Source organism: Bubalus bubalis, chromosome 3, assembly GCF_019923935.1.
Source record: "Bubalus bubalis isolate 160015118507 breed Murrah chromosome 3, NDDB_SH_1, whole genome shotgun sequence".
In the NCBI taxonomy this organism is placed as follows: Eukaryota; Metazoa; Chordata; class Mammalia; order Artiodactyla; family Bovidae; genus Bubalus; species Bubalus bubalis.
The window spans coordinates 85,706,999-85,722,462 of NC_059159.1; the positions used below are offsets into that span (position 1 = coordinate 85,706,999).

The following is a 15,464-nucleotide window of genomic DNA, read 5'->3' on the forward strand; positions in this document are numbered from 1 at the left end:
CACTCAGAGGAGAGGGGGTGGCTCCATGTGATCTCTCCCTTCTGAGTGAGGTGCTTCTGGGGAAATACAATTATCCTGGATTTAGAGACTCCTCACCCATGTTCCCTGAGAAAAACCAGGATTCTGGTGGGGGTATTGGCCCAGTCTGTGGAGGATGACAGGTCTCCAGCAAGAAAATGGTGGAAAGAAAGGGTGATGTCTGTAATGGCCCTGACCTTGTGGTTCCCTAAAACACAACCACATGGACCTGCAGGAATGTGTTCTAGAAGGAAGAAAAACGTGGGGTAAGCTCATGGACTGATAATAATCAGCCTCTTCTCTAAATCAAACACTAAGGAAAACCCATCATTTGTTTCAAAGAGATCAAAAGCCACAGTGATCTGGTAAATCCCTAAATAAGTACAGAAACCATAGGGTTGAGGGAGCCTGGCTTCCTAGGTAAAGTGAGAGGGGAAAATGGAGCCTAAGATGAGGGCTACAAATGTGTTCCTGGACAAGAGGACAGGAACATTTATGCATGAGAGAAAGGGAGCGATAATGTGTGTAATTACAAATGTACTTCAATTCTAACATAAGACAAAGATCTTTCTCATTTGATGATGAATATCCATTTGGATAAGCACATCTGAAGTTAGTGGGAAAAGGTAAAACTAATAGTTTAAATTGATGACAATTTCTTTGACCATATTCAGAATACGTAACAGAAAACCAAAATAGGAAGTAAAAGTGTATAGAAATAACTAGAAAATGAAAATTACTGTGTTCCCTATTTAATGGCCTTGCTTAGAAAGCATGGCATCAGAGAACCTACCTCAAGGTTCCATCAGACCCCGTCTCAGCCAGGCCAGCAGCAGCCTCATCTTCCCCATGGCCTTTGTGCTCTCTCTACTGATGGCCCTGGTGCTGGTCAGCTATGGCCCGGGAGGATCCCTGGGCTGTGACCTGTCTCAGAACCACGTGCTGGTTGGCAGGAAGAACCTCAGGCTCCTGGGCCAAATGAGGAGACTCTCCCCTAGCTTCTGTCTGCAGGACAGAAAAGACTTCGCTTTCCCCCAGGAGATGGTGGAGGGTGGCCAGCTCCAGGAGGCCCAGGCCTTCTCTGTGCTCCACGAGATGCTCCAGCAGACCTTCAACCTCTTCCACACAGAGCGCGCCTCTGCTGCCTGGGACACCACCCTCCTGGAGCAGCTCCACACTGGACTCCATCAGCAGCTGGACGACCTGGACGCCTGCCTGGGTCTGTTGACGGGAGAGGAAGATTTTGCCCTGGGAAGGATGGGCCCCACACTGGCCATGAAGAGGTACTTCCAGGGAATACATGGCTACCTGCAAGAGAAGGAATACAGCGACTGCGCCTGGGAAATCGTCAGACTGGAAATCATGAGATCCTTCTCTTCATCAACCAGCTTGCAAGAAAGCTTAAGAATGATGGATGGAGACCTGAACTCACCTTGACATGACTCTCAATGACTAATATTCCACATCATCCTTGCACACTCTGGTGTTGTCATTTCAGAAGACTCTGGTTTCTTCTTTAGCCACCAGATTTATTGAATTAGTTCAGCCAATACATAGTAATACTGTATTAGTAAGCAAGTAGATATAAAAGGGGTATCAGTCCATAAGCAATGACTTTTTGATGTTATTTATTTATATTTTATTTATTTAATGTATTACTTTATCTCAATTTTATATTTTATATAAAATATGTATATGCTTACATTATATTAAAATTTAGAAAATATATTCCCCTTTCTATTTCATTAAATTTGTAGTTTGTTTTTTTTATTAAATACTTATCAAGGTAAACTTCTTGAGTTTTTTTTTATTTTGAAAATCTAAATCCTTATTTTGTCTATATATACCTATCACAAAACAGTGTTTGTTCCCTTTATACTGTGGAACAGTTCTATCACTTTCCAACAAATGTCTGTCAAAAGGTGGAGTTCTTCAAGTTTTCTGGTGGCGCAGTTTTTAGGACTCTGAGTTTTCCCTCCAGGGAGCCTTGGTGGGGAATTAAGTTCCTACAATCTGTCGAGGGTGCCAAAGAGAAAACAGGTAGAAAGGAGATTATGAAATTGTAGAAAATGGTTTGTCTTGATGTCATAGGCATAACTAATTTATACCCACTCATTAAAGAATGGTGGATAGACATATCTGAGGGAAGCAGTCACCTCCTGCTGGAAAGCTGATGACGTACGGTGTTGACTGGCTGCTCCTGACTCCTATTACTCTGTCTCCCACCTTCTCTTCAGCACTGCTTTACTGAGCAATTCACTCCCTTCCACAATACCTTCACTGCCTCCACACAGGAGCTCTGTTCTGTGCTGACTTCTTCTAGCTGCATGGTGTAGTCAGAGTGGAAGCCACAGGAAGAGAGCTCAAGTGAAAGGAGAGTTCTAGAAATTCCAAAACCTCTGAATCCCAGCTCTGCTATTTACCAACAGTGTGACCCTGAAAAATCTCACAAACACAACAGGTCAGTTTCCTCATCTTTAATATGAGGACAATAAGAGTAGTTTTCACAGGCTTACGGTTTGGATTCAATGAGTCCATATCACACAAGAGGCATCAAGCGCTCCTGGCAGAAATCATCAGGACAGTGAGAATCACGGAGTGGCTGCCCTCAGGGAGGAGAGAAGACAGTCGCCCTGAGACAGCGACTGGAGGGCAGCACTGGAAAGGTGCTGGCCCTTTAGCAAAGGTATTTTCTTTCAACTTCGGTGGTTTCATAGTGTTTTCAGTGTAAGAACTTTCCTTGCTGTATGCTGAAGAGAATTCCAATTTCTGGGTTTCATATCTCCAAAAGCACTCCTATGAGTTCATAAAAAGCTCTTTGAGAAAGATGAATTAGTAGAAAATGCTTTGATGTAATACAAAGACGAATAATAGGGAAAGAACATAGATCTCATATCAATCCAGAAAATCAAACACATGCAGAGGCAGGAAGGAAAGAGTAAGCGCTCTGAAATGTATTTCTGCCCTCCAGTCCTATGCTGTAAGGGTTGGATCCTAGGTCTCTTTTCAATAAAGTCCCTTGTCCATACTTGCTGGCAATGTCACCTCCAGGAGCCTCTGCATTGCTGCTGCTGCTGCTGCTAAGTCTCCTCAGTCATGTCCTACTCTGTGCAAACCCATAGATGGCAGCCCATTAGGCTCCTCTGTCCCTGGGACTCTCCAGACAAGAACACTGGAGTGGGTTGCCATTTCCTTCTCCAATGCATGAAAGTAAAAAGTGAAAGTGAAGTCACTCGGTCGTGCCTGACTCTTAGCGACCCCATGGAACGTAGCCCACAGGCTTCTCCGTCCATGGGATTTTCCAGGCAAGAGTACTGGAGTAGGGTGCCATTGCCTTCTCCGCATTGATACTGAAAGGCAAAACCCAACAACAAGTTCAGAAACCAACTGTTACCCTTCTCATACTAAAGAAGTGGGAAACATTATTAATGACTGAAGTGTGATTTTCTGAAACCCCCAGGGGACTCATGCCAAGGGGCACCTTCCAGGATTGCTGCAGCTAGTGCCCTTGCCCCCACAGCAAGCCCCTGCTGACCCACCTCCACAGGAGACTCCACCTTTAGCAGGTAGGTCTGGTTCAGTCTCCTGCGGGGTCACTGCTGCTCAGTTCCCCTAGGTCTTGGTGCTCACAAGATTTTGTTTGTCCCCTTTGAGAATGGAGTCTCTCTTCCACACAGTCCTGTGGAAGACTTGTAATCATATATTGCTGGCCTTCAGAGTCAGATTTCCTGGGGATTCCCAGGCCCTTTGCTGGATTCGCAGACCTGGAAGCCTGACGTGAGTCTTAGATCCTTCACAACAGTGAGAGAACTTTTTTGGTTGTATTGTTTTCCAGTTTGTTGGTTTCTCAATGGGCAGGTATAGAGTTTATTTTTATTGTGCTTGAGGGCCTCCTACCATCTCAGTATAATTCCTTTTTTGTCTTTGGACATGGGGTATATTCTGGGTGGGCTCCAGAGTCCTCCTGTGGATGGTTTTTAACAGCTCCTTGAGAATTCAGTGCTCTTGCAGGAGATGAGTGCATGTCCTTCTACTCTGCCATCTTGAAGCAGAAGCTAAGCCAAAACTTTGATATTTGACCATCTGAAATATGTTGAAGCATCTCATGCACACCCACCATATCTTTTATTCAGCACCATGGACCTATGCTTGGCTGAGATTTGAACAGGAGGTTAATTACTGGAAATAGGTATGTTCTTTATTTTCAAATAGTAAGAGTTTCTAAGAAGGAGTTTAATAATCAATATGTCAACATGCTGTACAGAAAATATTATTATTGAGGTATATCCAAGTACCTGCAGTAACAAGCCAGGGTTAATTTACAAAATTGATGAACAAAGATCCCAGCAATTTATACATTTCATTCACCATATTTCAACTTTTATTATTTTAAGAATTTCTTATAGTCTGTAGTTTTCAAGATCAAAGTCTTTCTTTTCATTTTAAACACCTGTCCCCTACACACATCCTCCATCAGGACCTTCTAACTGAGAATTCCTTAAATGGGGAGGAAGTGACTCCACAGATCAGGAGCAAGTCTCCATTTCCTATTCCCACCCAGCATCCTGCACAATGGTAGCATACTACTGGTCTTCATGGTTGTCAACAAAAGTGTAAGTGCAATAATGATAATAATGATGATAAGCTTAAAAGAGTTTTACCAATTAAACTGTTTGAAAACGACAATCTTGCTACATTTTTTGTCTTTATTTTTTGTGAGTTACTCTTGTCTTCTCAGGTGACCAGTATATTTGTTATCTGGGCATCTCTTTAGTATTCCCTCAATTTCCTGCATCATTTCATCCAGTCGATTTTTCTGTCCTATGCTACAGTTTTCTCAGCTTTAAAATAGGGAAATGGGAGTGGATACATATGTACTTGGAGAAGGCAATGGCACCTCACTCCAGTGAGGAAAATCCCATGGATGGAGGAGCCTGGTGGGCTGCAGTCCATGGGGTTGCTAGGAGTCAGACACGACTGAGCGACTTCACTTTCACTTTTCACTTTCATGCATTGGAGAAGGAAATGGCAACCCACTCCAGTGTTCTTGCCTGGAGAATCCCAGGGATGGGGGAGCCTGGTGGGCTGCCGTCTGTGGGGTCACACAGAGTCGGACACGACTGACGCAACTTAGCAGCAGCACATATGTACTTATAGTTGGTTTACATTGCTGTACAGCAGAAACCAGCACAACATTGTAAAGCAATTATTCTCCAATTAAAAACAAAATAGGGATAATGAGAATACTGTACTCCATTCACTATACCACCTCATGTTATTTACTCTATATGATGATAATATAACAACTTACAAAATTATCATATATGAGTAGATTATATAAAGCATCCAGGACACATTAAACATAGAGGTGAGAGTTCTTACAGTGACAGGTGTATACAAAGGTTTCACCATTATTTCATATCTACCTTAAATAGGATTATGCCATATCTGTGCTTGTTCAACTCTAATTTTTAATGCAAAACTTCTACCTCTGTAAGTTAGAATAGGTTAATCTTTTCTAGCATTGTACAAAGAATATCTATACATTTTTAAATTTTACTAGCAAATGAAATAATCTCATAGCTGTAGCAAGCACACCGAGATATTTACTGGGCATCAAGTCAACATGCAATCAGAACATTTGGCATATAAGGTGCCTATTAAGTAGCTAATGGTATATTAAGTGGAAACCTACATTATGCTGAACACAAAACCATCTTGATTATGAATTTTAAAGCAACTTATGTGTATGAAATGACAGTTTTAAAAAGTTAATAAAACTCTCCAATGCAAAGCTATGTATAAATTTGAAAGTTTAACATAAGATCCTAGGCTAAAAGAGATGAGAAGAAAGAAAGATTTTGAAAATTGAGATTCATTATTTATGGTAGTTACTGAGTCATAAGTTTGTCAGCTATAGCTTTCACTCAATTGAACTGAGATGAACAAAGAAGACATTTTGAAAACATTTGCAGATGATCTTGTTTTGGCATAAGGAAAATATTTAAATGTGCTGTGAATTTCAGACTTCTTTATACATTTAAAAATATTTTTCAACTAGTTGAACACTGAAAGAGAAAGTAACTATTTATATTAAATGAAATCATTTTCCCTTTCCCAGGGGCTCCTGTAAGTCTCAGTCTTGTCCTCACGTCTTCCCACAGAAGGGCCCCAACATCTAGTAGATGCCAGTCCAGACTGTACGTGCCTTTCCCCTTTCCCCGAATCAGTCCTTTCCCCAAAACAGCCCTGAATCTGAAAACACACCACAACATGCTCTGATTTCCAACCGTCAATCGTTGCATAAAGGGGCACTGGTGTAAAGCGCTCTGGCTAAAATCTCCCAGGAAGGGGAGGATGGAAGCAGAGGCAGGGGCAGAAATCATAGGCTCCAAGCATAGTGGCTGCAAAGCTCCCCTGGGCCGTTGGGCAGGAAAAGGAAGTTTCCTCACTGCTCCCGAGGTTCCACGGGTTCCCTGGGCCCAAGCAGCACCTTGCCCGAGCCCGGGGCTCCTGCCAACTGGGACTCCTCGGTTCTCCTTGGTGGATCCCATGCTCGAGCTCAAGGCGCTTTACCTGGAGTTGGTGCCCACTGGGCGGGCAGGGCCATTGGTCTGTTACAGGGAGATCTGCGGTGCCCATCCCAGCCACAGAGGTGTCAAGGAAGGCGGCCTTGAGCTCCTTGTAGAGCTGTAGCCCTGGGACTCAGTTTCACTGAAGCGCTGAGTTTGGTGATTCCTGGTCTCTAGGAGGATGGCAATGGTGATGATCACCATTCTCCAGGGCTGGAGAACATCACCCTCCGTGTCATCAGGGAAGGGGCTGGCATCTGGTAAGCTTGGTGATGCTGCAGATGTTGGGCTGTGCCAGCCTTTATCCAGCTGTTCCCAACACCTTCCCCCAAATAAGATCTTTAAATAGGTCAGAATTGTCACTTTCTACACTTTTATCAGTTTTGTTTTCATGGAGAAACTTTTCCCTTCTATTCTGGGCATCAGAGAATGTCACAGCTTCGAAGCTTCTTTTCTGTTATTACACTGGAAATGAAATATACTCATGGTAAAGTCTCAATCCAAAAGGAGATATTCATCTATATGAGTCAACTCAGCTTAAAATAAAACCCAAAGCTCAATCTAACTCTCTTCTTTAGTCTAAAAGAGAACTCAGAGGTGTGACTACACAGTCTATTCTGACAGTTTAAATTGCACCAAAATAAATCTAGCCACAACTCTGCATTTTCTTTTTAAGGTCTAATACATAAGGTTTGAATTCTTCCACAATGATTTACTGGACCACAGTTCTCATTTTCTGGTGGTCTACAGATAACAGTGGCATAATACTGAACATGGGTTAATTCACAGTTTCTTTATTCTGTCACCAAAGTGTGCTGACCGCACACACATGTGACAATGTGCTTGATGATGTGCATTCCAGAACAGTCAGGCACGAATGGTGACTGCCCTCCTGGGAGCAGGGAAGAGGACATCGAGGCAGGATGAGGAGGAAGGAGGCAGCACGTGCTCAGAGCAGCTGAGGGCCAGTACTCAGAGCTGATGAAGAGGAGGGACTGGGAGCAGCAGGAAGCTCTACTCTCACACAAGCCGGGGCTCCTGAGTGTAGCCATTCCAGACTTCTACTTCCTCCTCTAAAAGATGAAGACAACTTTAGTAGCAGCCACAGAGGACATTCTTTACTTCAAATAATACAAGTTTGCAAATTAGGCCGAGAATGTGAAACTTAGTGAATGATAACAGTCTTTCATATCAATATAACCAATTCAGCTCAGTTCAGTTCAGTCGCTCTGTCATGTCCGACCCTTTGTGACACCATGAACTCCAGCACGGCAGGCCTCCCTGTCCATCACCAAGTCCCAGAGTCCACACAAACCCATGTCCATTGTGTCAGTGATGCCATCCAACCATCTCATCCTCTGTTGTCCCCTTCTCCTCCTGCCCTCAATCTTTCCCAGCATCAGGGTCTTTTCCAATGAGTCAGCTCTCTGCATCAGGTGGCCAAAGTGTTGGAGTTTCAGCTTCAACATCAGTCCCTCCAATGAACACCCAGGACTGATCTCCTTTAGGATCGACTGGTTGGAGCTCCTTGTAGTCCAAGGGACTCTCAAAAGTCTTCTCCAACACCACAGTTCAAAAGCATCAATTCTTCAGCACTCAGCTTTCTTTATAGTCCAACTCTCACATCCATACATGACCACTGGAAAAACCATAGCCTTGACTAGACAGACCTTTCTTGGTAAAGTAATGTCTCTGCTTTTTAATATGCTGTCTAGGTTGGTCATAACTTTCCTTCAAGGAGCAAGTGTCTTTTAATTTCATGGCTGCAATCACCATCTGCAGTGATTTTGGAGCCCAGAAAAATAAAGTCAGCCACTGTTTCCACTATTTCCCCAATCTATTTGCCATGAAGGGATGGGAACGGATGCCATGATCTTAGTTTTCTGAATGTTGAGCTTTAAGCCAACTTTTTCACTCTCCTCTTTCACTTTCATCAAGAGGCTCTTTAGTTCTTCTTCACTTTCTACCATAAGGGTGGTGTCATCTGCATATCTGAGGTTATTGATTTTTCTCCCCGCAATCTTGATTCCAGCTTGTGCTTCTTCCAGCCCAGCGTTTCTCATGATGTACTTTGCATATAACCAATAGTAACCTCTTTACTCCACCCTCAGTCCAACCAAGAGAAGTTTTGCCTGCAAGTCTGTTAACACTGTCAAGGGTCTGCATGTTGAGGCCCTAGGAGAGGGACTAGATTCTAGGAGAGGGACTGCCTGCACAACTCTGAAGGAGCCCAGGAACCCACGTTTCCTCCCTTTTGATCAGTGCCTGGTACATTATGGAGAGAAATATCCAGTACTTTAAGTTCTTTGCAGAGAAACAGATTCTAGGAAAGTTGTCTAATAAAACACAATTGCTTTGCTAATAAATGAGATAATAAGCAGTCCCTTTCCTCAACCTTAGTAAGTTTTAGACCACCTCTGATGCTACTTTTTAAGCTACAGATTATGTTATACTTCAAAATCATACTGAGAGAAAAAGAAATCAGATTTCTGGTTAGGAAATTTTTTAAAGGATATTTTTTGTAAAGGAAATTTTTGTTCTAAAAGAACAAAATGACAGTTTTTTAAAAAAAAAAAGATGTGGAGAGAAGGAAAATGGCTAAAATGCTGTGTTTTGAGGCCCACCAAAACCAAAGTCTGTGAGAGGGGGTTGCCCAAAGGATTGTGAAGGAGCAGATCCCAAGATTTCGTGCTTACAGCAGTCCTGGAACATTATGAAAAGAAATCTTACAGCACTTGAATCCTTTTGCTTGGGACCAGCATCTTCAAAAATTGTCTTATAAAATAACAGCTTCTCTGTGAAGAGTATAAATGAGGTAAACAGTCCCTAACATCATCCTCAGTTTCAAACCACCTCTGGGGATATTATTTTAAGATAGAGATTTTTTTTTTAATGGTTACGAGACCAGGAAATCAGTTACAAAATGTGACAGAGGAGAGGATGACAAGAAATGGGACATTCCTATACTTTCCCTGCCACCAGGGAAGGTGGCAACAGTACTTCTAAAGCTATTTCTTGGGTTAGTACTGGGGTAAAGTAAGAAAGGACTTCTCTTGAGTATGAAATGTTAAAAGGCACCAAGTCTAAGCCATCAAGATAAATAACACTGTAACTCAATATTAAAAAATGAAAATACCAAAATACATGCGCTGAACAAAACATCAAAATTCTCAAGAAAGACAAGAAATGCCCTTTTATTTGCAAGACCATATGTGTCTTACAAAGAAAGGCTTCACATTGCCAATGAAATCTGGGCAATTTTCATTTCATCTATAAAATTCTTCCCAAAGAAAATGAAAAGATCAGACCTGTAAATGCCCTCAACGCTTTGTACAGGACACTGCCTCTTCTTCCTCTGGTTCCTCTCTCCCTCTCTCTCTTCCATCGTCTTCCCTTCTTTTTGACTGCACAGCACTGCATATGGGATCTTAATTCCCAGACCAGGCGTCAAATTCGCACCTCCTGCTCTGAAAGCACATCTTAATCATTGGACCAGGGACATCTGCACTAATTCTTTTTTCTACACTACACTCAAGGTGGGGTGCTGGCAGTGGTGTTTCAGAAACTCAGCTTAAATAAAAATTACTTAAGACTGTCACAGTCACAAGAAATTGTCAAACAAATATAGAAGTGAGCTTGAATATATTAATGAGTTGGCTTCCATTTTAATGGAAGTAAAGTAAAATCATATTAAATTCTTGTTTCAGTATAAATAAAACATAGCTTAAAAGAATTTAATAAAATACTAATAAATATTAAATTATTTTAATACTCATATTTTAATATATTATCTAACATTTAAATATTTTCATAAAATGAATATTTCAATACTCACATGTTTTAATCATATATTTAATATTTAAAGAATATTTCAAAATAAAAAATTTACATAATGAGACAAATATAATTAAATATAAATTTAAACGCATAAAAATACAGTGCTGTGAGTTTTTAAATATTCCTACTTCTCAGCTGTTCAATACTTACTCCCCTACTTCAAGGCCAATTCCTTGAACGACACCCTGAGAGTCCCAGAGCATCTCCAGGGGCGCACAGCTCCCCCGTCCTCGGGTGGGGGCCGCGCTGCGACTCACCCGCAGGGCGTCCCCAACACCGTCCAGTCGTCCCATCGCCGCCGCCAAGTTCCCCTTTCCGTGAGCTGTCCCTTCATCGGGGCAGAAAGGAGCCCGAATCTGAAAAATCGGCCCCAACTCGCTCTGACTCTCCCCTTCAAACGCCTCCTTAAACGCCATTTCTTTGTAAAAGTGGCCTCGCTCAAGTTTCTGTGCGAAAAGAAAGCACAACGCTCAGGGGAAAGCAGAAAACGCAAGGTTCCGGGCTTGCCACCACACAAAATGTCTCTGGCTAGGGCTCAGATTGAAGATTTCTTAGTGCACTACTCAAGGAGCACCAACTTAGTCTCTGAGCAGCGACGCCTTTCCTGCTGAAACGGCTGCCAAACCCGCTGAAACGAAGTCTCAGAACTCGCAAACTCACTAAAAAAACCGAAAAGAAGACATCATCCGCCCTGTTGTGAACGCCCGGAAAAGAGCGCTGTGCCAGGAAAGGGGGAAGAAACCTTTGGCTCATTGATTAGTGGTGTCCGCGCGCCTCCTGTTGGCCTTCCAGTGAATCGCGGAAACTATGGCCAAGACCTATTTGCTAGTGGCAGGAATGATGCTCTTCTCCATCCCTGCTTGTTCTCTTGACAACAAATTCTTCATACATTTGAGACAGATTAAAACGATCCCCTCTGAGTCATGCCTAGAGCACAGACACGACTTCAGGTTTCCTTGGAGAAGAGAGAATATCACCCTAATCCAGATGACTCAAGGCACCTGTTATCACCAACGGATGCTCCAACAGATCTCAGCCTCTTCACCACAGACAGCAGCTGTGCTGCTTGGAACAGCGCCCTCCTCAACAAACTACTCCAGCCTGAATGAGAGCCTGGAACAGCTGGAAGAAGTGGCTCTGGATTGTCCCCATTTGGGAATTGCTGTCCGGAAGTATTTCCAAGGAATCCATCTCTACCTGAAGGGAAAGGAATACAGCCCCTGTGCCTGGGAGGATGTCAGAGTGAAAATTGAAAAGTGCCTTTCCCTCATGTAAGAATCCTCAAAATAATTCAACAGATACAATGAAAATTACACTTGTGACAACTTTTCATTCAATCAGACTGTTGTTTGCTTAAGCCTCCAAAGTGATCATCTGTTTGCTTACAAGCTGAAAAATGTCTGAAATGAAAATCACAATTTTACAAAAATATTTAGACAGAGAATCGCAATCTCTTTTCTTAAATAAATAATTTTATAACATAATTTAAAAGATTTTTAATGTGGTTTGAGGGTATTTGTTATTTTCAACATATGAAATTTATTTTTTTATGGAAAAGTTAAGAGAGTATGTTGTTAAAGGTATTTGTCACTTAACCTAATGCTTAGCTTCTTTAACGTGTAAACAGCAAAGTGTAAGGAATTTGATCTACTGGACACTTTTCTTTCCTTCTTTGAAGAGCACAATGCAGGCCTTGATCAGGTGAATCTTCTAGCTTGCTCTCCTCCAAAGAGTGAGTTGAGAACATTGGTGCCATTGTTTTGAGATTTTTTCCATCGTCAACCTGTGACTCCAAATTTGCCTGTAGCACTTGAGTCTATTCTCCTTGAAGGCAAAGAGAAAAGTCTGCTGGATCACATGGGATGCTTCCAAGGACCAGGACTAGATGGGGTAATAGCACTTCTCACATTACACGGCCTGAACTTACCCTCATGGGAGTCTCATGGCAAGGAAGTTGGGAAATAATTGGATGATTAAGAGAGGAGAAGACAAGTTCAGTGCACAAGACCATTTTTTCATTTTTGCACTATTTGTCCTAATGGAGCTCTGGGTGGGTGTGCAAGGGGAAATCCAATGTTCTTGCTTGCACACACTCTGACAAACTCTGATATCACAGTTTCAGCTTGGGGAAGATGACAGAGCTGTCAGTCAGAGTTCAGAGCATCATAGACTATTTGACGGAAGCATTCAGGTTGACTCCCAAAGGCATAGGCCAATGAGGAAAACATCTACAAGTGTAGACAAAGTGTTTCCTTATTACCTGAGGGAGACAACAAAAGAGTGATCAGGCAGCTCCTTGCAAGTACTTGAGAATCACTGAACTAAAAGTGGACACTGGGTCTTCCACTCACCACACCTTCCAAATATTGAAAATGCAAACTTGAATAAAGTATTTCTGCAAATGATCTTTAAAAATTCTCTCACACATTATTTCATCATATCCTCCCTGGTAGAACCATGAAGAATATTTAAACTATTGTGTTATCACATCATATCTATTAACAGATGTTGGTATTATTGTTTCTCCTAACATTACCATCCTTGTGAATTGATGTTACATTAATATTGATTGAGCTCAAGAAATGTTACAGCCCAGAAGAAATGTCTAGGAAACGGGGTTGAGGAAGTTGATTTCTCTTTTCAGGTATTTTACAGACTCCTGGAGGTATTCTTAGGATAAAACATGGCATGTTATATCTTAGTATTCAAGCTTCTTCAACAAAAGAGCATAGATGGGGTAATTTGCAAAGACCAGAACTGTATTGATGCAAGTTAGTTCTCGAGTCTGGATATACGAGAACTGGATGTCAGTGTGGTTCAGTTGTGGTGAGAGCCTGCTTCAGGTCTCACACTGCAGAGTTCTCCTTGTATGATCACAGGGCAGGAGAGGGACTAGTTTATATCCACCTCTTTTATAAGGGCACTATTTTCTTTTGTGAGGTCTCCATCCCCACACCCTAAGAATATCCTCAAAGGTCTGTCACCTGATATGATTAGTTTGGGGTTTAGGAATTCAAGATATGAATTTTGTGGGGTCCTAACCATTCAGAAAAGATCTTCACAACCAAGATAATCATGATGGTGTGATCACTCACCTAGAGCCAGACATCCTGGAATGTGAAGTCAAATGGGCCTCAGAAAGCATCACTACGAACAAAGCTAGTGGAGGCGAAGGAATTCCAGTTGAGCTATTTCAAATCCTGAAAGATGATGCTGTGAAAGTGCTGCACTCAATACGCCAGCAAATTTGGAAAACTCAGCAGTGGCCACAGGACTGGAAAAGCTCAGTTTTCATTCCAATCCCAAAGAAAGGCAATGCCAAAGAATGCTCAAACTACCACACAATTGCACTCTTCTCACACGCTAGTAAAGTAATGCTCAAAATTCTCCAAGCCAGGCTTCGGCAATATGTGAACTGTGAACTTCCAGATATTCAAGCTGGTTTCAGAAAAGGCAGAGGAACCAGAGGTCAAACTGCCAACATCCGCTGGATCATTGAAAAAGCAAGAGAGTTCCAGAAAAACATCTATTTCTGCTTTATTGACTATGCCAAAGCCTTGGACTGGGTGAATCCCAATAAACTATGGAAAATTCTGAAAGAGATGGGAACACCTGACCTGCCTCTTGAGAAACCTATATGCAGGTCAGGAAGCAACAGTTAGAACTGGACATGGAACAACAGACTGGTTCCAAATAGGAAAAGGAATACGTCAAGGCTGTATATTGTCACCCTGCTTGTTTAACTTATATGCAGAGTACATCATGAGAAACACTGGGCTGGAGGAAGCACAAGCTGGAATCAAGATTGCAGGAGAAATATCAATAACCTCAGATATGCAGATGACACCACCCTTATGGCAGAAAGTGAAGAGGAACTAAAAAGCCTCTTGATGAAAGTGAAAGAGGAAAGTGAAAAAGTTGGCTTAAAGCTCAACATTCAGAAAACTAAGATCATGGCATCTGGTCCCATTACTTCATGAGAAATAGATGGAGAAACAATGGAAACAGTGTCAGACTTTATTTTTTCGGCTCCAATATCACTGCAGATGGTGACTGCAGCCATGAAATTAAAAGATGCTTACTCCTTAGAATGAAAGTTATGACCAACCTAGAGAGCATATTAAAAAGCAGAGACATTACTTTGCCAACAAAGATCCATCTAGTCAAGGCTATGGTTTTTCCAGTGGTCATGTATGGATGTGAGAGTTGGACTGTGAAGAAAGCTGAGTGCCTAAGAATTGATGCTTTTGAACTGTGCTGTTTGCAAAGACTCTTGAGAGTGTCTTGGACTGCAAGAGATCCAACCAGTCCATCCTAAAGGAGATCAGTCCTGGGTGTTCATTGGAGGGACTGATGTTGAAGCTGAAATTCCAATACTTTGGCCACCTGATGCGGAGAGCTGACTGATTGGAAAAGACTCTGATGCTGGGAGGGATTAGGGGCAGGAGGAGAAGGGGACGACAGAGGATGAGATGGCTGGATGGCATCACCGACTCGATGGACATGAGTCTGGGTGAACTCCGGGAGTTGGTGATGGACAGAGAGGCCTGGCATGCTGCGATTCATGGGGTCGCAAAGAGTCAAACACGACTGAGCGACTGAACTGAACTGAACTGTCTGAACCATTCAGAACATAAAGGGCTTTAAAGTCTACATGCTTGTAAGACTATAGTCACCCTGAGCCCCCCATCCCCAAAAAAATGAGCAGGTTAGCAGACCAAAAAAAGGAAATCAGGGATTCATATCCAAACTCTAGATTTTCAACCTGTCATAAGGCTCTAATTATTACGTGTCAAATACTGGAAAACATATTGAAATGGAACTCAACAGCCAATGCAGTGAAATTAAATGGAGCATGAAAATGATCATTCTTTGTGAGGATTATCTGAAGTATCTGGATCAGTGTAGTACTAATTGCCATGTTGGTAAAGATACACCAAGAGTATTGTGGTAAACTGCCTTGTTGCTCTCAGCTATGAACCTCAGGGAGAGTTTGAGTTCAGATACATGGCTCTGTATATCACACCAGGCATGTTC

At 42.2% G+C, this 15,464-nt stretch overlaps 1 protein-coding gene across 1 annotated transcript; it reads left to right on the top strand.

The window, feature by feature from the left end:
• The first annotated feature begins 451 nt into the window (after positions 1 to 451).
• LOC102410416 (interferon omega-1-like) lies at positions 452 to 1,455 on the top strand. The gene has a single exon (XM_044939784.2). The coding sequence runs from the start codon at positions 793 to 795 to the stop codon at positions 1,453 to 1,455; it is 663 nt and encodes a 220-aa protein (XP_044795719.2). The 5' UTR covers positions 452 to 792.
• Positions 1,456 to 15,464: the final 14,009 nt, after the last annotated feature.

Excerpts from the sequence above, each read along its gene's own strand:
- LOC102410416 (XM_044939784.2), top strand. The coding sequence starts at position 793 with ATGGCATCAGAGAACCTACCTCAAGGTTCCATCAGACCCCGTCTCAGC.